Source organism: Neurospora crassa, linkage group III (genome assembly GCF_000182925.2).
Source record: "Neurospora crassa OR74A linkage group III, whole genome shotgun sequence".
Lineage (NCBI taxonomy): Eukaryota > Fungi > Ascomycota > Sordariomycetes > Sordariales > Sordariaceae > Neurospora > Neurospora crassa.
In genome coordinates, this window is record NC_026503.1 from 1,589,610 (window position 1) to 1,613,953 (window position 24,344).

General features: G+C 51.6%; 5 protein-coding genes and 2 non-coding genes across 7 annotated transcripts; 4 read left to right on the forward strand and 3 right to left on the reverse strand.

The window, feature by feature from the left end:
• Positions 1 to 3,181: 3,181 nt before the first annotated feature.
• On the forward strand, positions 3,182 to 6,806 carry NCU06487 (hypothetical protein). Its single transcript, XM_952034.2, has 2 exons — positions 3,182 to 5,791; positions 5,857 to 6,806. The coding sequence occupies exons 1-2, from the start codon at positions 4,311 to 4,313 to the stop codon at positions 5,972 to 5,974; spliced, it is 1,599 nt and encodes a 532-aa protein (XP_957127.1). The 5' UTR covers positions 3,182 to 4,310; the 3' UTR covers positions 5,975 to 6,806.
• Positions 6,807 to 8,317: 1,511 nt separating this feature from the next.
• Positions 8,318 to 8,449, forward strand: NCU15224. The gene has a single exon. It is a non-coding gene; the product is annotated as a tRNA-Thr (tRNA).
• Positions 8,450 to 9,264: 815 nt separating this feature from the next.
• crf3-1 (chromatin remodeling factor 3-1) lies at positions 9,265 to 15,637 on the reverse strand. Its single transcript, XM_952035.2, has 3 exons — positions 14,393 to 15,637; positions 10,321 to 14,319; positions 9,265 to 10,262 (listed from the first exon to the last, which is right to left on the reverse strand). Exons 1-3 carry the CDS (start codon positions 14,486 to 14,488, stop codon positions 9,909 to 9,911), a joined length of 4,449 nt encoding a protein of 1,482 aa, XP_957128.2. The 5' UTR covers positions 14,489 to 15,637; the 3' UTR covers positions 9,265 to 9,908.
• A 640-nt stretch (positions 15,638 to 16,277) lies between these two features.
• Positions 16,278 to 18,277, reverse strand: NCU06489 (WD repeat protein). The gene has a single exon (XM_952036.3). It carries the CDS (start codon positions 18,221 to 18,223, stop codon positions 16,466 to 16,468), a length of 1,758 nt encoding a protein of 585 aa, XP_957129.1. The 5' UTR covers positions 18,224 to 18,277; the 3' UTR covers positions 16,278 to 16,465.
• Positions 18,278 to 18,429: 152 nt separating this feature from the next.
• Positions 18,430 to 19,976, reverse strand: NCU06490 (hypothetical protein). The gene is made up of 2 exons (XM_952037.3): positions 19,527 to 19,976; positions 18,430 to 19,467 (listed from the first exon to the last, which is right to left on the reverse strand). The coding sequence occupies exons 1-2, from the start codon at positions 19,619 to 19,621 to the stop codon at positions 18,552 to 18,554; spliced, it is 1,011 nt and encodes a 336-aa protein (XP_957130.3). The 5' UTR covers positions 19,622 to 19,976; the 3' UTR covers positions 18,430 to 18,551.
• Positions 19,959 to 21,826, forward strand: NCU06491 (SWR1-complex protein 5). Its single transcript, XM_952038.2, has 2 exons — positions 19,959 to 20,710; positions 20,769 to 21,826. The coding sequence occupies exons 1-2, from the start codon at positions 20,379 to 20,381 to the stop codon at positions 21,463 to 21,465; spliced, it is 1,029 nt and encodes a 342-aa protein (XP_957131.1). The 5' UTR covers positions 19,959 to 20,378; the 3' UTR covers positions 21,466 to 21,826.
• Positions 21,827 to 21,836: 10 nt separating this feature from the next.
• On the forward strand, positions 21,837 to 21,918 carry NCU15225. Its single transcript has one exon. It is a non-coding gene; the product is annotated as a tRNA-Ser (tRNA).
• Positions 21,919 to 24,344: the final 2,426 nt, after the last annotated feature.

Genomic DNA, 24,344 nt, shown 5'->3' on the forward strand with positions numbered 1-24,344 from the left:
ACCTCGCCACAACCGCTTGGACCGAAAATCGTCAAGTCGTTAGTCACTAACACGGAAAATGATCACTTATATACATATTACATGTACATGATAATGGATGGTGATATCTGCCATTGGACGATGGTTATATTGTTGAGCCGGTATCACCAGATAAGGGATTGTTATTAATATTCCCCCTTCAGTGTCCAACCGTCATGCCGTCGTTCGAATCCCGAATGAACTGAATCGTTGACGAGAACTGGACGGGGAAGCTCCTCACCGGGCTGCTTCCCGTGCCGGTCCCCAGCGGTCCCCAGCGGTCCCATGAGGTGATCCGCTATGGAATGATTGACCCGCATATCCACTCACCCACAAAGTGACCCGCTCCGACAACGACGAAGTGGAGACATGCATACAAGGCCAATCGGCATCGGGACAAGGGGGGGACTGGGGCTCTCTTGTCACCCTCTCCACATTCTTCTGGGATCTTGCGAAGTCGAGATTGGGGCTCAACCTTGGCAACTTTGAGGGACTGCATGTTCGAACTGTGTATGTCTTCACAAGTGGAAGTTCCCATGATTTTGAACCATGACCCCTCCCCGAGCCCCGGCCGAAGCGGAAACCTCGGCAGCCGCTCTGACGATGAAGGATAATGACCGTACACAACACTACTGTGCGGTAACTTCTCTCGAGCATACCTATCAAAGCGAGTGACGGATATAGGCGGCTCAGCTTGTGTCGCGACGACAGTAAACTCATTTCAGGTGGGTGGTCTCAAGCAATTGGAAGCTGGTCAAGTTTAGTCATGGACGGTCGCGCGAGTGCGGACTCATTAGAGTAATTTTATCGTCAATTCCGGCAAAGTTTCAAGAATATCACTTGTATTGTGTGCTCTCTTTACCTGCGTCCGTATGACCAGGTACTAGGGAGGGTGTCGCTTTATTCATTGCCCGATATTTTGGGTCCAGTCTTTTAGTGTAGAATATTGGTTTGAGAAGTGTCGGCATTGCCATGGTAGAGGGATAGAGGGATGGAGAGTTGCCAAATCAGAGAGGGTGAATCGAGTGCCAATCTGAGAGCTCTGGGCGTAATTGTCCGATTTGTGCAACCTAAAGGCAGCCCGAAGTGGAAGCTTTGCGACCGCTGCATGTCTTTACTGGAGCGGACGGGATCCCACTCATCATCCCTATCGCAAGGAAGAAGAAAGAGGCTCATCCTCGCACGCGGCATCCTCGCATCCATCTCCCCGCCCTTGAGAGCTTTTTGGGGGAAATCGGCCGGCATGAAATCGGACGTCCTGCTTCAGCATAGTGGGGTCATGAGATTACAGTACCTCCCGGCCGTGTGTTGAACTTGGTTGAACCGCTGGGTTTCGTGCGTACTCTAGTCTCTTTGTCATAGTAGCACCTGTACTGGTTTTTTATTGTTTTCATTTTCCAGTCATCAAGGTTCTTGGTTTATTGAGCCGAGTGAAACGCTTTAGCTCAATGAGGGAGGGGGGAAAATAGGGCGACATGGAAAAGCGTTGAGATGAATCAATCTTGTGATGCAGTAACCTTGAAACATTGAAACAGAGAGAAGGTGACATTGGGAGTCAAAAGGGCATCAACAAGTCCCCACATACTATTAGTCGTTAGGTCCTCCCCCCCACTCACTCACATCATCATTGCCGTCGTCCCTCTTTGCTTTATCAAACCGCAAGTGTGGATGCTGCTGCGATGGTGAATTGTGGATCTCAACTTTCCTCCTGAAAGCGGAGACGTTGACGGTCACTTTGGACACTATCGACGAGTTCCCATTTTTGGCATTGCCGATGTCCACTGGGTGCCAGCTTTCTGCCCCCTTTGTCCCTCAATTCCAGCCACACAGCACCGCATTAATTATAATTATAGCTACAGTGACAACTGTGGTCGACATGTACGGTCCTCTCAGTTTCCAGACTTGTGGCACTGCCCCTGGCAACTGTGACAGCGCTGCACTCGGTCGGTGCCAATCTGCCAATCCCATGGAACCGTGACCTTTTCCAAGTTTGTCGAGACGTGGCTCCTTGGTAGTAGGTAAGGTAGGTAGGTAGGTGCATTGCCATGTATGTATGTAGGTTAGTAGGTATGTAGAAGCTGCGACGTGCCAGCCCAGCCAGGACGGAGCCAGCCAGCCAGCCAGCCATCTCTTTCGCATGTCGTTCCCATCTAAACGTTCAGGCGCCGCCGCATGGACGGACAGGCGGGATCGGGATCCTCACGGAAAAAGGAGCCTCACAAGTCCCGCCGTCACCACCCCTCATCCACTCTCTCGGTGCTGTGCCTCCTTCCGTTCCAGCTTTGGAATCGCACGAACCGGCGGACGGACAGATGGCACCCACAATGTTGCAACTGCTCACCACCTGTTCACCTGTTCTTCTTTCTCTAGCACGGCAATACCCCCAAGAGGAGTCGCAAAACGAAAGCGAGGAGCTTCCTTGGAGCGAACAGAGATACCGACAGGACATTCCAAACCGAAACCCGAGTCGGACCGTGCCAATATCGAGAGGCATACTGGCATAATCCGTCGGCCATCCCCATCAAACCCAACTTTTGCAGCGCAAGTTGCTGGAGACGACTTGAAGTCCATCGGAACTCGCCGCATCTTCCTTCCGTCTCTTTGCTTGCAATACTACCTATCATCGGGCTGGTCTACATACTGCGCACCTACCATAAGCATTGTTCACTGGCCTCTAGAGATTCTGGTCGAGTCCTGTAACGCCGCGGGTCTGAGGGTCGTATATCGCCGTCCTCGGCAACTAGAAAAGGAATCTTATATGTCTCAGGCTGAGAGAGAGAGACAGACCTTGGCACTCTTGAATGAGACCCCTGATCATTTCCATGCCTTGGGCCTCGATTTCCCTAGCACATTATCGGCGGGAGCTGTGCTAAACGAGCCGAACGAACCACAGCTCTCAGCTGTCACGGTGCCCAGGCGTGTTTCCATACTCCAACTGGGGCACTCCGTCCTCTCCCCCTCCCCGCCTCCACTCTTTGGCTCTGGTAGCACTCACACAGCTCTAGCAGTGGGCAGCTGCACGTCCATCGCATTAGACGGCTGCACCTTGCAACTGCCCGGGATCCCGCTCTGAAATCTGATTTCCCCGGGCTGGCCTCTTCATTTACACCCTTGCAACAACCCTACCTTCCATCTTCCTCCGTCCAGGTTGGTGGCTGTCACTGCCCTGCCTTGCGGCTTAAACCGTTAACGATCCCCCATCCCATCCGCCCCAATCTTCGATCCTCCACTACCTCGCTGCCTGCCTGCCTTCTGTGCCTCTTCAACCATTCCTTCGTTCCATTGCAAGACCCAGAAGACCACCCACCACGTTCACCCGCCAGAGCAGCCGCAGAAGAGACCGGATCCAAGCAACTGAACGGTGTGGGAATTCCCGGAAAGAAATAAAAAAAAATAAAAATACTCTCGGCGGCCTCACCTTCGAGCCCTTCAAGGTTTGATCGTCGACTTGGACTGGACGACTCCTGGTTGGTAGCCAAGGTAACCACGGTATACTCACTGATTACCTTGACCTTGCACACTACCTACCTAGGAGGTACCTCGACCCTTGTGTCCCCATCGTGTCTACCATCCCATCGCTCTGGCTGCTGCTTCAAATCTCCCTCCTTTTCTGCCTTGTCCCGGATATATCCACCAGCCGTTGCTGTTGGGGCCTTGAGCCGCATTCCGCGCCTTCAGCTTCCCCAGACGCCCAGCCCCCCCCCTCCCGCTTCACTGTTCCATCTGGTTGTTGTCCCATCTGGCGCGGGCTTGTAATTCTACTACCCCCCGCTCAATCAAATCAGTCACGAGGCTGCTCCCACTTGTCTGATCTCCTCCCAGCGTCGCGTCCAGCGCCCTTTCCGATCTGCTTTGCGACCTCGACCTGCTGGGCCCTCTCCTCGCTAAACTCCTTACCACACGCACACGCACACACACCCTGGGCTGCTTCTTGCGGCTCTTACATGCCCGCCGCCCTACGCTGTCGCCCGCCCAGCGCATGGTCACAGCAGCGCGCGAACTCGCATATTCCCTACTTCGACGACTACCAGTACTTTACCAGGACCGCTTGTTGGGAGCCCTCGGGAAGGGCTTTTTTTGACGGGGACCAAGGGACAACCTGGGCGAGCTCTACGGCCGGTGACCCGCGAGTGGATTATACAACAGCAAGAGGAGACAAGACAACCTGTCTGTAGTGCATGACGGGAGGCCTGAGGTCTACGGATCACATCATCCACGAGTTTGCCCGATCTTCGATGGCGAATTGATAGACGTTCATTCCGCGAGCGAGAGCACCGACGACACGCGAAATTATGAGTACGACGGCCGCTTCCACTCTTGCCTACGATCCCGCTGGAGATCGCTACGATCCAGATGAGGTACTACTTGCCCAGAATAGCCCGTTGATGAAGCCCTATCACCCCCAGCTTGGGCCACCAACGAGCTCGCTGGACGAGTTTTCTTACCCCAAAGTCAGTCCTCCTTCCAGTCCGAGTAACAAAAGGTCTGATCGTCGCTTCAAGTCCAAACCGAGTCAGGGTGATGCCGTCTTGCTTCATATGCTTGACGGAGGGAGACGCCCAGAGATTGCCATCCAAGCCGGCCTCGAAGCCTTACCATCAGAGCATTCCGACAGCGACAGAGACGACTCCCTTGAGCCCGACACTGCTTCTTCCATGGATGGTAATGAAATCATTCAAAGCCCTCACTTCAACGGGGAAGACCACGATGATATTGAACACCTCCACCTAAGCCTTCGGCGTCGAAACATGTCAGCCGAGCCTTCCAGGGAGATCAACACCGGTGGTGGCTTTGACAGCCTACAATCTCTTGCAGCCGGTGCCTTGGGCGTGGTTCAAAATCTCAGCGCTCCCAGTGTCAAGCAAGAAGAGGCAGATGCAGGTCCCACGCCGCCAATCACCGAGCATGATACAGCGACGGTTCAATCAACCATAGCGGCGAGGCGAGCGGAGGCGGATAAGGATACAGACAGGGCAACCCAGCCTGCGATGCTGACTCCGTATAGTCCGCGAGGAATTACCTTTTCGCCCCGAGAGCCCGGAAGCATACCCTCAATCGCGTCACCCACGAACCCCCTGACACCCAACAGTCTATCCGAAGGCTTACCGCCAATTCATCCGACCTCCCCAGTGTTTGAAGGAGCCTCACAGCAGACACTTCCATCCATTAGGGATTCTCTAGGGGTGGCGGATCTCAATCAACTGTCCCGTCCCATAATTGAGCGAAGTCCACTTCAACCTTATCCCGGCTCTCCTCCAGGTTTTCCGACAAGTCTGTTGTCATACACGAACCATGCGTCGCCGCCACAATCGGCCTCTGACCCATACCGTCGGGAACCTGTTTCGCCCTACTTTTTCTCTCAAGGGAATGGCCTACAACGGCCGCACGATTATGCCAGCGGTCCAGAACCCTCCGCCCCAGATCATTCACGCAGTCACATGAATGCCTCCGCAACATCGCCCGGATCAATAGCCGACCGAATGAGCATTGATGGCCTAACCAGCCACACGGGTACTTATGTGTGCAAATTCCAGGGCTGCAACGCCGCGCCGTTTCAGACGCAGTACTTGCTAAACTCACACGCAAATGTTCACTCATCCGCGCGACCTCATTACTGTCCCGTACCAGGGTGTTCTCGAGGCGAAGGTGGAAGAGGATTCAAGCGCAAGAACGAGATGATTCGGCATGGATTGGTGCATGATTCACCAGGCTACGTCTGCCCGTTCTGTCCCGACCGAGAGCACAAATATCCTCGTCCTGACAACCTCCAAAGGTAGGCATGAGTAAACAAGTGACTCTTGAGTCTATGAGAACGGATTGCTAACACTGACACTGCAGACATGTGCGAGTACATCATACTGATAAGGACAAAGACGACCCCCTCTTGCGCGAAGTCCTTGCTCAGCGGCCTGACGGCCCTAGCCGTGGCCGGAGACGAAGAGGTGGGCCAAGCTGAACTCGGCCATCCCTCAACACCGCGTTGTCAACACGGACACATTATATTTCCTTGCCTTTGTAGATTTCTCTTCTCCTCGCTACCCCTTTTTCTCTTTTACTTGCACCACTTATTGCTTGTCTTTGGTGTTTGGCGCCTGGTGGGTGTACATAGGCAGGGAACTTGTCACAGCACGGGCTATAACTACGGCACAAAGATGATGCCTATGTGTGTGTTTTGACCCTGGTGTGGCCGGTCATATATTGTTTTCTCTTCCTTCATGTTGGGCACTTCTTGTTCTATCACAAGCATCGGAGGGCTCGATTTCTTTTCAGGCAAGCGAGGGAAAACGACCAAAGCTGCAGCTGTCATTGCGGGACTTCAACCCCTTTTTACCGCATGTCACTTTCCCCCTCCTTGACAAAACCTTCACTCATTTTCCCCCCTTTTCATTGTTTGTAACCTTTTCTTCTTCTTGGCGACTATTTTTGTCGATACGTTTTTTTTCTTCTTTTTTTTTTTTTTTTCCTGTCTTTTTTTCTCGTTTCAGCGGGGTGTCTGCCAATCAACCCCTTTGGTTTTTGTCGAATTTTGATGGCGTCATGGAGTTTGCTGCACATCATATACCACCAGTCTGCGAATTCTTATACCACCATGTTATCGTTTATATTCTGTTATTACTTTACTTCTTTACTTCTCTTCGATTGTCATGCGGCCCCTTGGTTGGCCTCTTTATATGCTGGAGTGTGGGGATTTTTTTTCCCTGAGGGAGACACAAACAAACCAAAACACCTCCCAATTTTTTACCAAGAATAAATTTATAGCATTCTTATCGGCTGCTCATCATTAGTCTAGAACCTCCTTAATTTGCTTTGGAGGGCTTTGATCTTTGGGGGGCTGTGTGCGAAGTGTGTAAGCTAGGTTACACGAGTATTTGTGTTGGTCGGCAGACAGTTGATGAAACAGAGATAGACATATGCGGCTATGCGGAAGAAAAGGGAACTACCCATGGGAGAACACAGTACGGGCGTTGCCGAACCATCATATGTGTAGGGAAATTGGGTGGGTGGGCGGGCATACTTACGGGTTTAGGTCCAAAAGAGATCGTATATCATCAGTGCGAAAGCCCTCTTGTGACAACACAAGCTAGGTAAGTCATAGCGCCAGGAATTTCTCAAGTAAAGCAAACAGGACCTCTAAAGCGGTACTAGAGAGAGATGCGAACGAACATGTGACAATCCGTCGGGTGCTTCATTGTTGTAGGCGGTGCCTTGCTCATTCATCCAATACGGGATTTACTACCTGAGGCACCTACCGCTTTGCGCCGCAATCCAGGACCAAACCAGATTACGAGAGAGAACCTTGTCCTATTCTGATCAAGGCGGGCGAGCCATGGGATCTAGACTCGAAACTAGGTGATTGAGTGGTGAGTGGTGATTGGTGAGTGGTGAGTGGGTAAAGTTCCCTTGTCCTGCTGCTGCTGCAGCATGCATATATTTCAGCCGCATACCTCATTGCATATTTCATCGCAGTGTCTTTCTTCACCGCCAAAAGCACAGAACGGATCTGGATGGATTGGGATTAAGGAAGGCATTGGGTTATTTTACTGCATGATAGGTACACATGGGTATAGGTTTTAGATCTACGCAGTAGGTATAGGTAGGTGTACACGCCAATGTTGCCGGCACTGACGCCCGCGCTGAGAGTAGCCGCGAATCGATGGTAACTGTAGCTATTGAAGGACTTGACAGTCGATAGTCGGCTACAGAGCGGCCACCACTTGTTTGTGGGGGGGGAAGGGGAAGGAGAACGGCGGGCATGGCATGGGGGCATGACAGCTGAATTCGGGGGTTATGGTAATCAAGTCCAGCTCATCAAGAGTCCTGATGACGCAGGTTTGGAAGGGAATATCAAATTTTTAATTTTTTGTTTCCTTCGTGGAGGTATCTCGAATGGAAAACTTGTTGGGCTTTGGGGTATGTGAGTGAAGGTGGAATAAGTGGTGGTGGTGGTGGTGTGGTAGGAGGAGGAAGGCAAGCTGAGTGGAAATTTGGTAGAGAGAGAGAGAGAGAGAGGTCGGAATGAGGGGCGTGTAAGTGAAGTGGGTGAATAAAAAGATGGCAGTGCGATAAATGCCCTTAAAGGGATACAAAGGATATACCCCAGTTTAGTTCCTACCCGATTCCTTTCTCAATCACGATCGTAGCATCGTAATATTCTAGACCTATTCCAGACAGTCGTCGTTCATTTTATAGTCGTGCGCACTTATTGTTTTGAGTTTCCATGTTTTGCCTATGAAGATACCCAGCTGAGCTTGTATGGCCCTACATAAGGTAAAGTCCAAATACCATTTCCCAACAAATAGCCTGCTTAGCATAGTGGCTAATGCGTTGCACTTGTATAACCTTGTCCCTTAGATCCGTGGGTAACTCCCAAAGAAAAGTGGGTCATTGTCTCGACATGCAAAGATCACAGGTTCGATTCCTGTAGTAGGCATTTCTTTTTTTCATGCATTCCTTTCTTTCTTTCTACCCTCTCCTCCCCCCCCCCCGCGAAATCTTACACATTGCTGTTCTTTCTTCTCTTTTATTTTTGGTGTTTGTGTTTCCTTCCGAAAGATTAAAGAGGTTCTTAGTGTCTGTCTGTCGTTTGGCAACGAAGATGTTTTCAGCTGTCAGTGTATTATATTACCATTTGTATTTTTTTTATTTTTTTTTCGCAGGCTGAAAGGAAATATCAAAAACGCAATCAATGTAGGAAGGATATGAATGAGGTCTGACGGGAAAGAATAAGATGGTCCCAAGTAAGTGTTTGATCTCATGATAATCTGTTTCTCATCCTTCATGCATCCCTCTGTCACCTTCTTCACTAACAAACATGCGCCACCACTAATCACGCATCTATTGCTCTCGATATCAAAGATGGACGGCGTCCAAGTAGCGGGACTCTGTGCGAGCCTTAAGCTAGAGAAAAGAAATCTAATTACAGTATGGGAGGTTTGTACATGCAAGGTGAACAACAGTGACAGACGGAACGAAAGGGAGGTACGCATGAATCTGTGACTCGGGGGGCGCGTAAGCTCACTCCTTCATCCTTCGAAGAACAGCGGCCAGACAGATGGGAAAGTAAGTAATCACATCTTCCAATTGAGAACACACATCCACACAGGATCTGTCAAAAAAAAAAAAAAAAAAAAAAAAAAGACGCGGTAAACTTATCGAATCAATTTCTCCGCCTACTAGATTACCAACATACCAAGCAAAGGTAAGCAAATCAACTGGCCGATCATAACAAACTCGGTTATATTCGAGGGTAAGACCAAGAAGGAAGGCAGGCCGTCGAGGTTGTGTTATAACGAATTGCTCCATACATACTAACTGATAAACTCACGGTTGCCTCTCAACATTATTCAGCCAGTCAACCAAGGCATCAAGTCAAAACCATAGGGCATAACATAACGTCTTTAGTATAGTAGTATCCTATGTCAATGCCATGATACCTAAAATCCATTCAACCCCATCCATCCATCCATCCATCCTGTTACCGAAACACAACCGAATAAGCCGAAAACCTGAATGTCATACGTACCACGTCTTTCATCTTTCTCCTTTCATCTTCGCTTTCTGCTTTAAGTTTAATAATTCTCTTTTCTTGCCATGTCATGCCGTACCATATTTATGTCCGTCCGTCCGTCCGTCCGCACGGGGAGTTTCGTATCGTAGGTTATGTATACAAGGACTACTACGTAGGTAGTGACCACTACCTGTAGTCTACTGCTTTGTTTACTCCCATTCACCCACCACTTCATGCCCTTCCTCCACTGATGCTGAACACCTGTTTATTCTTCTTCCGATCGGTAATCATCATCACCGCTATCATCGAAATGGCTACTACTACTGCTCTCCACACGAGACCGCAACTCACGCTGACGCTGGCGATGACGCTGATAAGCCCGCTAATCTTCATCTCCGGCTTCGCTGTCCGCCGCGCTGGTACCGTTCATCACCTGGCTGACGCTCATGCTGTTCACGGCTGATGTCATTGCGCTGGACGAGGAAGCGGCGTTGTTGTAAGACGTTGAACTGGACACGAGCTTGATCCTGGTCGGTTGGGTCGGTGCTGGCGCTAGCACGGGAGGTGCCGACGATGGTTGCGGAGTCTCAGTGAAGTTGGTGATGGTGGATGGGGCGACTGAGCCGTCCTTTGTTGAGGATGCTCCGACGGAGAAGGTTGAGGAGGAGGGGTCCTCGAGGGTGCGGAGTTCGGGGTGATCGTTCAGCTCCTTCTCGAATTGATCCTTGAAGTGAGCCTGAGAGATGGTTGTTAGTGAACAGTTATCAAAATGACCAAGGGCAAAAACAACATACCTCTATCCTGTTTGCATCTATGCAAATCATGGATGTCTCCTCGTTGAACGTCCTGCAGTTCCTCACCAACAACTCCAAATCTTTCCGCATATCCGAAAGTGAGTGGTAGTCCTCCTTCTTCATCTTCTTTTCGATGTCCTTCATGCAAATCGGGTTCGTAATCATGAGGTAGTAATCCGGCCATTCACGCTTAGGCGGCAGCTTGACGAAAGGACCAATGATCAGCCTGGTGGGTGGGCCTTCGTCTTCGTCCTTGTCACCATCTAGCTGCTCGGCAGGCTCATCATCCTCCACTTCAAGGTTCATCAACCCATCAAAGATCCGCCTCATGCTCTGCTGCAGCTTAGTGCGCATTTCTGCTGACATGCGACTGTCTCCGTTCGACACCGCCTTGGGCCGGCCACCAGGTCCGCGACGCTTCTTGGTGACAGGAGGTTCATCATCACCATCCTCCCTAGGGCGCTTTTCGAGATTCTTGCTGCCAGGCTTACGACCACGCTTTTTGGGCGTCGGCGGGGCGACCTCCACCTCCTCAGTACTAGCCCGACTTACACTTGGTGAGGCATCCACGGAACCGGAAGCATTGTTGAGGATTGCCATCTTCTTGAGCCTGTTTTGTTCACGGCGTTCCTTACGTGCCGCCTTGCGGGCCGCCGCAGCCTCCGGCGAATCATCGTCATCGTCAACTGCCATGAGCCACTGCTCTTCTGTAAGACCATCGTCGTACTTGACCTTTGTGCGCTCACGAGCTCCACGACCGAGAGAGACCGCTTCTTCTTCCTCAATCGGATTGCCTTCTTGAAGGTAGATATCAGGCAGTTCCTTCTCAGCCATGAGGCGAGGGATACCCTTACATCCCGGCGCCGTACCATAGAGCGGATCGCGAGCTCTTTCATCGTCAAGCTGCTGGAACGTGACCAACTCATCTTCGTTACGGGCCAAAATCATGTTGAGTTCCTCGTCATCCATCTCTTCCTGCTCACCAACCTCCGCCATGTCTGCCGTCTCAAGCAAAGTCCTGAGCATGGCATCACGATCGGTTTCGGACGATTTGTTATCGAAACGACCGGCTTGAATAACTTTGCCGTCCATATCGAGCTTGAATCTGGCACGTTCCAAGATCTTTTCTTCAACCGAGGCCGAACTGATGAGACGCAGGATACGCACTTCGTTCTTCTGACCGATACGGTGAGCACGATCCTGAGCCTGCAAATCCTGATGAGGGTTCCAATCCGAATCGTAAATGATGACTGTATCGGCAGTCTGCAAGTTGAGACCCAAACCACCGGCACGGGTAGAGAGAAGGAACATGAAGTAAGGTGAGTCAGGGGCGTTGAAGAGCCTCAAGAGCTCGGAACGGTCCTCCGCCTTGGTTGTACCGTCAAGACGGAGGTACTGAATGCCACGGAACCTGAGGAAATCCTCCATAATGTCCATAATAGCGGTCATTTGGAAGAACATCAGGACACGATGGCCCGTTGCCTTATACTTGGGCAGCACACGGTCCAGAAGCTCAAACTTACCGGCTGTTCTCCACAGCAGGTCGTTGCTGGTGTTGGTCGGGTTCATTTGGTTCTCGACTTCGTCAAACACAAATGGATGGTTGCAGAGCTTGCGGAGCTGCATGATCATATTGCTCAAACCACGGGCACCAGTCTTGCCTCCCTTTCCGTCGCTGACAAGAATCTTTTGGTGGGTAACCATTTGCTTGTACAGACGTTGCTGCAGGGCCGAAAACTTGCACTTGATAACCTTTTCTGTCTTGTCTGGCAGATCCTTTTCGACATCCTTTTTGAGACGACGCAGCAAGAATGGCCGCAGCACTTTGTGCAGACGACGAATGACGAGAATCTGCTCTTCTTCTGTGAGTTCCATCTTGTCCTGCCCACCCGTGTTGGCGAAAGGAGTGTTGAACCATTCATCAAAGGTCTTGGCTGATTTGAAGATGTTCGGCAGGACGAAGTTGAGCATGGACCACAGCTCGGCAAGGTTGTTTTGCAAGGGAGTACCCGTGAGAATTAAGCGGAATCGGGTGCTGTAGAATTGCTGGATGGTGGCGCTCAGCTTCGAGTTAGCGTTCTTCATACGATGTCCTTCATCAATGATCATGTGGAACCACTTGATCTTGCTCAACAGCGGGCGATCCTTGATGATGTACTCGTATGTCGTAAGCAAGACCTGGAATTCCCCACGGCGGATCTTCTCCTGCTGCAGCTTGCGGGTGTTGGGAGGACCTTTGTAGACGATCTTGGCAACGGATGGCGCCCACTTATCGAATTCAAGGTTCCAGTTGGTGAGCGTACTGAGCGGAACAATAACCAGGTACGGTCCATTCTGCTGCTTTTTCTCGATGAGATATGTGACCAAACTGATTGTCTGAATAGTCTTTCCGAGACCCATTTCGTCGGCCAAGATACCGTTGAGGTTGTTGTTGTAGAGCGACAACATCCACTGCAGACCCTTGAGCTGGTACTCCTTGAGAGTGCCACCGACCAGAATACTGGCTTGTTCTGTGACCTCTTCCTTGATTCTGTGCGCAACGGCATAGTAGTCGATCTTCCGGCTACTTTCTTCGTCCTCGTCCACATCGCTCTCCTCTTCTGGGATGTTTTGCAAATCGTCGCCATAACGCTCGGCGGCCTCGCGCTGTTGTGCACGAACCGATGAGGCGAGCTGATGAAGGAAACCGTCAGTCTGGCGGAGAAGGTGAGTAATACGAGTATCCTTGGCCTGGTCGAGCAGCTTGAGATAAGCTTCTTCGTCGTTGGCCTTGAGGGCCTGCAGACGCTGCTTGGCCGTCCTTTCCACCCTCTTTTGCTCCTCTTTCTCGATGTTGAAGTGATGCGCATACATGAGACGACCCATCTTCTGTAGCTTGTTACGCTGAATTGAGGCGACGTTTTGTATCTCCACCTTGTGGTTTTGAACCGCTTGCAGAAACTCGACGTGCTTCTTGCGTTCTCTATTCTCGCGCGCGTCACGTTGCTGCTTCTCAAGCTTCTCGGTAACCCGGGCTTCCCTAACACTCTGCTTCTTCATGCGGCGGTACATTGTCCTATTTGTCGTCATCGCAAGGTTATCATAGTGTAGCATTTGTTTCCCGACCTTATCCCTCAGCGCTCGCTGTTTGGAGTACAAAGCCAGCTTCTTCATCTCGATAATGGCCTTGCGCTTAGCCGTGTCATCGGCGACGACTTCATCTTTACTTGTGTCCCAATGCGCCAGGTTACCCGGGAGGCTCTTGAGCTCGGCATAGCGGGCGCTCATGCGATTGAACACAATCTTCTCACGGTCTGCTCTCAACTGCTCGAAATCGACACCCGTGGGAAAAATGCCAGGGATGATAAGGCGATTCTTGCGGCGCCCATGCTCGAGGTAGTTGATGCTGTTTTTGACCAGTCCGGCTTCTAGTGGCAGCTTGACTGTCTTGAGCTCACGCGCCTTTGGTGTTGAATCAGCCTCCTCCTGACCGTTGGAGCTGCCGGTCTTGGGGGTGTCTTGGGTTGGTGTACTGGAGTTAGTCTGAGCAGCAGACGCATTGGATACCGCTTGCGCAACCTGAGCAGAGTTGCGCCGAGCCCTGAACTCGTAAAGTTGTTTTTGAAGGGCAGCTGGGACGCCCTGGTTCCGACTTAGCGCTTGGAAAGCCTTTATTTGATCCTTGAGCAACTGAATCTGAGCCTTTGTGTAGGGAACACCTCCTTGTGGCTGGCCAGTTGGCATACCGACAGGCTTAGCAGCAGGCGTCTTTGGAATCTGAGCTCCAGAGACACCGTCTGTCTGCTGGGGTCCGGGGGCACGGCCAGGCTGACCTCCGTTAACGGCACCGCCTGCCATCTGCTGTTGTTGTTGCTGTTGCTGTTGTTGTTGTTGTCGTTGCATCTGCTGTTGCTGCTGTTGTTGCTGCTGTCTGCGGGATACGGCCAGGATGATGTTGTGGAGCTTCATAAACTCGGGATCGTTTTGAGGGACGCCCTGCTTCTTCAATTGCTGGTAGCGCTGTTGGAAGTTAGCTTGAGACCATGACAGAATCGCAGTGGGATACCCTGATGCGACCAAGAGGAAAGCATACCGCATAGACTTCCTGAATCTGCTGGCCGCTCATGTTGGCAGCCATGACCATTTGCGGGTGCTGCGCAACGGCAGCAGGCATTTGGACACCCGCCATGGTGGGAGTAGGAAAGTAAAGGCGTTATCGAGGCTATCGAGACCGTCGGGAGAAGTGAATTCAATGGCTGCCGGCAGATGTCACTGTCGGCGCATATCCATAGACGATGATAGTCGCAGTGGGGTGCGTCGCGAAAACACCCTGGTGGACGTGACCAGGACGTGTCGTCAGGCAAAGAAAAAATAAAAAAAAGAGCAGCGAGTGACAAGCTGTGTCCTAGGGATGGACTGCAATTACTGGGTAATGGAAAGGCAAGAATGCAAAGCTGCGGCAATGTCTGTCTGGGTGGTATGCAAAAGTCCGGACGACGGATAGACGATGCGCGGTGGACAGTCGTCGGTTCGCGTCGTCGAGGTGTGTGCGACGAGCAAGGGTGGCTTCACCGAGCGTCGAGGGCAGCGGTTATCAACCTGTGCTGTGGTTCAGCCGTCGTTGTTGGACGAGATGGCTGAAGCGAGATGGTCCGGAAAATGGTCCAGTCCACAACCGTTGGTCCCGTTGCCGTGGTGCTAAAAGACTATCTGGATCCGATGATCGTCTTGCCGAAGGATGGTGGTGGTGGTGGTGGTGGGTTGGCTGCCGTGGAAAGTGGAATCTGATATTCCAGTATTGAGTGGCTGCGTAAATTGTCGGTGGTTGATAGACTCTGCGACCGTAGAGCAGGAATTGTTAAGAGAGTCCCAGTTGCACGCCACGCCAAAAGGCCAGAGCCAAAACCAGGTTGGTGCTGGTAGAGTGGGCAGTGGGGGGGAGAGAAGCGGACGGTCGGGGGCGGCAAAATCAGAGGGTAGACTGGTAGTGAGTGCACTGGAGACTGTAGTAGTGTATAGACTAGAGGCAGGCCCTCCCTTGAACCTCTGGCCCTACTGAACTGAAGGGAAGGAAGGTCGGACAAGATGAAGGAAAAAAGCCGGAATGGCAATCGCGGGCGGCGCGTTGGGGGTGGCGGCCGGGTGCGAGTGGGATGCGCCGGGGATTGAGTGGTCCCGTTTTTTGTCGGCGGTTTCCTGATGGCCTCAATGAGTCGCAGGGGAGAGTGGTGATTTTTTCGATGCACAAGCCTTCGCGTCCAACTGGCTTGGTTGGAAAGTGATGGAGAGAGGTCACGGTCGGTCGGTCGGTCAGGTCGGCAGAGACAGACAGACAGGCAGACAGACAGACAGACTGGCTCTGTGTGTGAAGGCAGGGCAGCGGCTGCGGGCGGGCGGGCGACGTGGGAGCGCGCAGACAGAGCCAGCAGGCAGAAACAGCAGCCAGAGTGGCAGTGTCCAGTGCCAGTTCGCCTGCCTGCCCGGCAAAAGCTGGCAGAGCGGGTCCATGTGGCCAATGCTCGTGTCCAGCCAGAGACTCCACGCGCAAAATTTGGCTGGGGGAAAGGGCTTACATAAGATACGCTCGGTCGCTTTTTGCAACTCAATCCAGTTTCATGCATTCGACTCTCCCTGACCCGTGCAGAAACCTAGCCATTGAGGGTTTAGCGGCGATACCGAGCAAACTTGGAACAGCCAATCGTTGTCTCGGGTCTGAGCGCATGGACCTAGCATTTGCCATTGGTCAAGATACTCAAGCCTAGGCTTTTTGTGTAGATTGTAGTTCTAGTCGCATAGTCATTGGAGGTTTCCGTCTCATTCCTGTCCATGGCATTCGTTTGGAAACAACAAAGGACCGTATCGTACCCCTGAGTGGATGTAAACAAACCCAGATGACATTCCTGCGGTATCCACATGGAATATCTTTTGAGACTGGCACAATTATAGGTACCGGCAGCTGGTTGAGCTGACTGGTCATCTTTGGTATCAATGAATCCCCATCAGAAGGGTCCTATTTCTTTTCATCAGGCTGCCTTTAAATGATCACAACGATGACTCCTCTAAATTTGAAAAACCCCAAAAGGAAAAAAAAAAAAGAAAGACAAAAAAACTCCGGTGAGAGGACTATATCTCTCTATATGCGCAACACAACGCTATACATGTAGAATTACCTCTTAACCTTCTTCCGATCCGGCCCCTCCCCCTCCTCCTCTCCCTCACTCACATCCGCATACTGCGTAACCGGCTGCGTCTCCTTCCACGCCTTGGTAAACATGGGGTCTTTCTTAGCCACCTCCGCATACTTGAGCAGCGCCTCTCGGGGGTCCTCGTGCAGCATTTTGCTGAGCGGGATGTTCTCCGAGATGTGTTTTTCGTCCGGCTGGCTGCGCATAAAGGGCGTGATCTGCTGCACCTGGGGGCCTCTGGTGCCGCTGCCGGTGCCGCCGCCACGCTTCCCCTTGGGTTTCGGTACCGAGGCCCCGGGGGTGACGATGGAGTCGGCGGAGAGGCCGAGGCTCTGGTCCATCGTGAGGTTGGGGTCGTCGTCAATGTGTCGCTTCTTGGGCGCGCGGGACATGACTTCAACGGCACCGCGGAAGGATTTTTCGGGGTTGAAGAGAATGCGGGTCTCAGCGTTGGCGGAACCGGTAATGATTTGGTTGAGCTTGGGGTGCCATTCGACGACGATGATTGGTATACCGGGCGTGATGGGCGTAACGTGTTCGGGTCTGAGGTTGCCCGGGTTGAGGATGTGGAGGTGGCCGGATGCAGAACCAGTGATGATCGATCGCGAGTCCGGAGAGTAGCGAATGTTGGTCATGGGGAAGCGATCCGATGTTGACGGGTGCTCGACCTTGACGAGGGGCTCCTTAAACTTGCGCGTGTCCCATAGCTTGATCAAGCCGTCACCTCCTCTTGTAACCACCATTCTTCCATCCGCGCTGATATCGATACCGCCTGTCCATGTATCTGGCTTGTGTGCTTCGCGAATTTCTGCCGCTGGTCGCGTGAAGGGACCGTTACCGCTGTACATGACCAGCGAACCATCCAGAGCGGCCGCCACAAGAACCGGATTGCTCCCCTGGCCAGAGGCACCCCATACTACCGATGTCATTCTGGTCCGACCAGCCGATCCCGCAGCTTTCGATTTGAAAACAATCACCTCTTTTTGGCTTCTCTTGTTGTTGACGTCCCAAATTCTTAGCGTGCTGTCCGAGCCAGCAGTAACGCAAAGGTTGGGGTCGCTGGGATGCCATGTGCCTGTTGTAATCTCTCCGACGTGACCCTTTGTGTTGTGCATGTCGCGAAGATACATATCGCCCTTGACAAACTCTGTCAAGATATCGCCATCCCTCGACATGATCTTGGCTTGGGGGTGCGCTGTCACGCAGAGAAAGTGGCTGCCCGAAGTAGGGCAGAACTCGGCGCGTTGAATCGGGTGCGAGTCGGTGGTAGCTGATGACTTGTTGGACTCCCACGGATCAACGCTCCGGAAAGCCCGTAGTGTTGTTGGCGTCATGGCAGAAAAGTCATGCAGCTTGATTGTCCCGTCGAGGGAACCCGTAAGAAGTCGACCGCCGGCCGGGTCCAAGGACACGCTTGTCACGGCGCGTTCGTGTGTCTTGAGTACAAGCTCGTGGGATACGGGGAACCGATCGCTCTCGTCTTCGGACTCGTCGTCTGAGTCGTCGTCGTCGTCATCATCATCGTCGCTGTCATTGTCACTATCGTCATCCTTCTTGCGGTCGCCTTTCTTTGGCGCTGCTGGTGTCTCTACCTGTCGCCTCGCCCTTTCTATCTGCGCCGCGATATTGGCTTCTCTGCTTGTTTTGCCAAAGGACAGCGGCACATATGCGCGCATGGGGTCATCTGGGGCAAGTTGCGGTTGCTCAACCAGGTAGTCATCACTGTCGCTATCGCTCATTATGCCGGTGTGAGGATACGGAAAGAATTGGTGGTTGTCAGGAGCAAAAAAAAGTGTTGAAACGACACCTCGGTCGGACGTTGAGATCATCAAGTTGCCTAACAGCCCCACTGTTTCTTGGCGTGCATTTCAGGGTCCAGGCGGTTGCGGGAGCTGTGACGCTACCCCGGATTGTTACAGTGTACTTGCAAATTGAAAGATAAATTGCCGGCCATTGAGGTTCTTTTTTGCAGTTTCATCATCCCATATCTCCAACTTCTTTATGTTGACTTTGACATAAGCTGTCCTACTAGAAAATCGTACAATAACGCACAACGTCCGCAAAATATCATGCCGCCGCCTGTACACCCTGTGATGCTCCCGGGCCGGCCGCCTTCTTCAAAGCCTCCAACCTCGCCAGCTCCTCCTGCTTCATCCTCTCCTGGATCCTGACTCTCTCCGGGACAATCTGTTCTCTTGGCCTGGTAATCTTCCAGCCTTCCAGGCGGTCTTTTCCAAGAGCCCGCAACGTCACCTGCTCGACGAGTGAATAGTTGCCGTCCTCCCTATCAAAGTTGAACGGCTGCTTCAGCGCTACTGGCGGGTTGGTAATGATGCGGACGTTCCTCTTCGCGTTGCTGGAGGCCGAGTGCAGCATCAGCGGATGAAGTAAGTACACGTCTCCGACCTTGCCTGTTGCCTCGACAAACTGGGTGCAACCCTTGGCCGTGTTGTTGAACCAGTTGAGATGCTGCTCTTGCTTGAACTCGGCATCGCTGCGGGGTGCCATACGTGGCGAGACACCCTCGGGATGCTCGTACAGGTGTTTGGCGAGGATAGGGATTGCCTCCGGACAGATCATGGTCCCGCCGCCCTCGGGCATGATATCGGTGAAGAGAGGAATGACGAGCAGGCCCTGCTCCGGGCTGTCAAGGTAGTGGACGAAGAAGTCACCATCGACGTGCCAATTGTCCAGCTTTTGCGGGGGGACTGGTTTCCCTTCTTTCTGTGGTGTGCCCAGGTTGACGATAAGGGAGTCCTTCCACTTCTTCGACCAGTTCGCGATCTTATCCTCGCCGCCGCAAAGCTCGCTGATGGCTGCCCAGGCACGAGGGGCAAAGTCTGCAGCGTCGAACTCCATATGTGAGGGCATGTTGACACGTTCTTTGTTCCAGGTGGACTTGTCGTTTGGATCCATTCCTAGTCTCGTCCAAACATTGGCGATGATTTCCTGTGCTCTCTGCTGCGTGAAGGCAGCCGGGATCCTGGCATGGTCAGTACCTCGAACGAGGTTGAACAGCTGGTATGGTGGCATGACACCTACTTGACCCAGCCATGAGTGAGGAAGTGTTCCTTCTCTTCAAGACTCAGAGCAGATGACGACGACATGTTCAGTGTGATGTTGCCTTTGGGACACATCCTGTAGAAAGTAGCGTAAAGAACAAGGCTATAGACTGGAACGGGGCCGACAAGCTATCTCTACCCTTATATACTCTTTTCAAGATCCCGCCAGAAACTAACCCAGGCTAATCAATCCGACTGTCACGACAACTCCGGACTCCGAATGGAATGCCGCCTCACACTGCGCCACGAGGCAGCTAGGTAATCCATCCTTGCTCCGTAGGCGCCCTAGGCTACGTGTAACCGGCGGGGTGGTTTTTGGTTTAACCAGAAATACCCTATTGGATATCGCCAGGTTTATTGGAGAGTACGGCATCACCAGTTTTCCATTTTCGTGATAGCGGCCTTTCTGAACCTGAACATCATGTCCCAGTGGTGTGGTTGACAACATCCCGTCGTCAGGGGCAGATCCAGCTTGTCATCGGATGATAGTAACGGAACTCTAAAAAGGTTCCCGGTTGCGGGGCGTTTTCAGCGGGACATCAAGGAAGGTGTGGGCGTGATGCGGGGGAGCTTGAGCCGAACAGCGGCGACATGACGGCAAGCTGCCCTATTGGCTGCTAACAGAGCGTTTGTGTTTCCACTGTCACGCTGCAGTCGATCGGACAAAGACATGGATCCCGTCCTTGTTCCCTTCATCACTTTTCCACTTTAATATTCCGGCCCACGATACTTGGAAGAGGTACCATTCTTGGAACGACGACACACACGGCAACGAGAATTTTACGCGAATAGCTTGAGGAAGACCAGACTGTTATATTCGCGAGATACCAAGATGGCGCCAACACTAGAGCTTCTTGCAGAAGACTACGCGTCAGAGGAAGACTCCGACTTCGCCCCAGAAACTGCCGAAGCCGCGGGAGAATCATCAATATCCGACGATGACGACGAAGAAGCCGGTGAAGATGCCGAGAAAGCGAAACCCGAGAAGAGGAAACGCGCTGCCATCGAGGAGGCGGAAGACGCTGGTTATGACAATTCTGGAGATGAAGCTATAATAAAGAAGGGGGAGAAACGTCAAAAGAAAACAAAGACAAAACTTGCTGCCGACGATGAGGAAACTGGCGAGGGCGGTCTCATCAAGACGCGCAGCCAACGCGCTGTTGAGTATGTTCTCACATCAACCCTCTTCTCTTTGGGTCCTGGGCATTAACGACAATGGCAGAAAGGAGAAACGTTCAACAGCCGCCGCCAGCGGACCTGTTACAATCGACGTCGATGCCCTTTGGGCGCAAATGATCAGCGAGCCGGTCATACCACGAACAAGTACAGCGAAACCAGACGAAAGCGCCGATCCAGCGAACTGTGACATCGCGAAATCGTCATCCCAGCAGCCAGAAACAGCCAAGGCGAAAGATCCCGATTCCGACCTCATAAAGATCAAGAGAACCTACAACTTCGCCGGCAAAGTCCACACTGAAGAAAAGCTCGTTGCCCGCGATTCTGCCGAAGCAAAACTCTATCTCGCCTCTCTCGGAGAGAACGCTCCAGCGGACGGCGAAACAGCCGCCGAGGACGAGTCCTCCTCTGCCAAGCGCATGCCCCGAAAAGCTTTCCGGTCCGTCTTCGAGCCCATCACCGACGCCAACTCGGCGCATCGTTCCGACCTCAACCTGAGCATGGCCTCCCGCCTGCAGGCTCGCGAAGCCACGGGCAACAAGGCCAAGAAGCTCAACACGGTCGAGAAGAGCAAGATGGACTGGGCGGTGGCGGTCGACAAGATGGGCCTCAAAGACGAGCTCGAGCTGGCCGGCAAGTCCAAGGACTCGTTTGCGGCGAGGCAGGATTTCTTGGCCAGGAGCGAGATGCGCAGGGAGGAGGAGGCGAGGAGGGCGAGGATGGCGCAGGCGGGGAAGACGTGAGCGTGTCACGATCTCCAGTCAATCCATTGGTCGCTTGCCTATTATTGTTGTATGGATGGCGTCTCCCTTACCACTACAAGTTTGGAAGGACAGCACTATGCAACACCATTTCATTTCTTACGTTCGCCAAATAGAGATACCCCAGTTTTCAATATCGGAACTTTCCAACGCGTTGAAGACACCAAGCAAAACACGACTTGCATGAACTCAGGGTCACAGTCACATATCAATTCCTTGCAATTCCTGGTCACATTGCAAAGGAACATGCATTTCTCATCCAGAAATCATTTGGCAAGTTGTACCCATGCACCACGCTGTCTGACTCATGATCCCAACTTCTCAATGCAGTTATCATCAACCAATCATCAACTGGCGTGGTGGCGGAGTGGTCTAACGCGCAAGACTAGAAATCTTGTTCCTTCGGGAGCGTCTGTTCGAATCAGGCCCACGTCGAAGTGATTTTTTTTTCCAATTTCTTTTTTTTTTTTTGGACGATTTTATTGTTGAATGGCTCCATAACACCAGTCTGGGGTACCTAGCCACTGGCAGTGGATGCCGACGACAACGCTTTTTGGTCCTTTGTTCACAATGATTTCCCAATGTATCTTGGGAGCTTATTCGATTATTTGGGGGGTTGGTTTCCGCTGATTCAGTACTAGATCAACGACCTCTCCTCCAAGTTGAGAATGTCTAGAAACTCAACAACGGAAGATTATCTACGTCTGACTTCCTGTCTTCAACAGGTAGTTCAACCATCCAAGGTTGTTGGGTACCTCTACCTATGTACACACGCCTTAAAAGCCCTTTTGAGATCTGAAAATAACCTTGAAGGTAGACTTGCTTGAGAGGTTCTACCTTACCCCCCTTCTTACCGACCAGTAGTCGAAGCTGATGCTAATAAGAAGGGGAAAAAAAGGTAACTGAAGGATGGTAAAAGGTGGTAGCGGTGACTATCTACTTGGAGTAGGATTCAGGAGAGCGTCACTTAACTTCGAGTCACATCCTCCGGATGCGATAGCGATACCTGGCGATGGTGAGGATGGATGGGTGAATGGGCAATTTGGGGTGGAGATTTTTTTTACAGGGCCGGGGAAGTGAGGGAGGTCAGCATGATGGTTGTGACGATGATCTATTGCAGCAGACGTTCTGTTATCATGTCCATCTCCTTTCCTTCTCCCAGGGCAATAGGGGTATCGTTGGTTCGAGACGACAAGTACTGCCAGCAGTGTTAGGTTGAGGGGGCAAACTCATTCGCATGCAGCCTGATATGGAATGTTATAAGTCGTTGATGAATGTCCTCAACAAAACGGCGTGTTAGCCCTTCCTTTTGGAGGAGGTTGCTACTCGATAGTGTGGGAGGAAGGACTGGGTTTTCCGCTGGTTTCTAAATACCTGATGATGAATGACTTGGGAAACTCAGGACGAGCAGTAAGTGAGAAACATAAAAGGAAAAGGAAGATACATCCGATACAATGACTTAAAGTGAAAACTGGCGTAGGTAATTTTTGTGGAGGATGAACGAGACCCATGACGTTTTCACTTTTCACTTTTTCGAGGAATACCAGACAATGCAGTCGGTCTTATCAACAACAAGCGTCCAGTCGTCCTACCGACAAAGTGTAGTATACGTCCCGCAGTCTTATATATTCTACCGGTACACTACTGTAAATAGACAGAACGGAGTTAGGTGGATTTTACGACAACCTACCTACATCGTCCCCCTCTTTCCTCCTGTCACCGTCTGAGATTCATATACCTACCACGCTGCACTTTTTCGACGTGCGGATATCCTGCAAAAACGAATAGAGAGAAGACGCGTAGCGTATGGGCATAGTGGGCCATCTATGAACATTAGTAGGTACTTATCAAACTTCAAATTTCAGATCTCAACTCCTCTGGTGTAAATCAAACAAAACAGGGAAATGGAAGTAAGAGGGAAAAAAAAAGATCATCACATGACGGTACTTGAATCATATCGATAGCTCTCTCAAGATGAATGAACTTTGCTCTTGTTCTCTAAAGGAAGATAACTGCCCATCGTATAAATGGTACGAGGCCTACCAGCAGACTTTCCCATTTATTTATCCAAGACTCTACCCACAAGAATTACGTAGGACGGTTCCAGCGTCTACATAGTCCGCTACCTCGATCTCAACAAGTCATGACTACAACCTCCAACCTCCAACCTTCAGCTCTCTCGCGTCATCCCAGCCCAGCCCAGCCCTCGGCATGTGCATACTATGCAGCAGCATCATAACTTCCATCTGTTGTGATCATCAGTGTATTTGAAAACCAAGTAACATCATGTTCTCCAAGGTGACTCTCGTCCTCCTTTTTGTTTTCTACCTAGGATCTGACTTGATTTGGACGACCTTATAGTCTAGTCGATGTACACAAGACTACAGTTACACACGGGCAACTTTCCCATCAAATATTAATCTCGAACCATAAGGTATTCGACACTCCCTCCGGCTTTCCCTCAAAGAAAGACCAAGCTCATCACCACAAGAAACGTAAATAGTAATTTTACAGTGTTCCGACGAATACGCCATGCTGAGTATGTGGTGTGTGTGTAAACGTTCCGAGGTGTACGTAGCTATTCATTTTCCTAGTATGGGCTTGAAGGCTGTCTGATCTTTTACCACTTACACCTACCTACCTAGCTACTTGGTGGTGTCGGGTGCTTTCTGCCATGTTTGCTACCCGAAAAGAGAATGCCGCATGATTTATATTGGTAACACAAAAAGGATCCCTTTCCTCCTTTTTTCGTCCCGCCCTTCATTCCCTCGTGGCGATTATATTACCCTATGCCAGTTGGACAGTTGCCTTCCCTTCCCGCATCATGTCGTGCTACCCTTTTCGCTGTGGTTCCCCTTTTT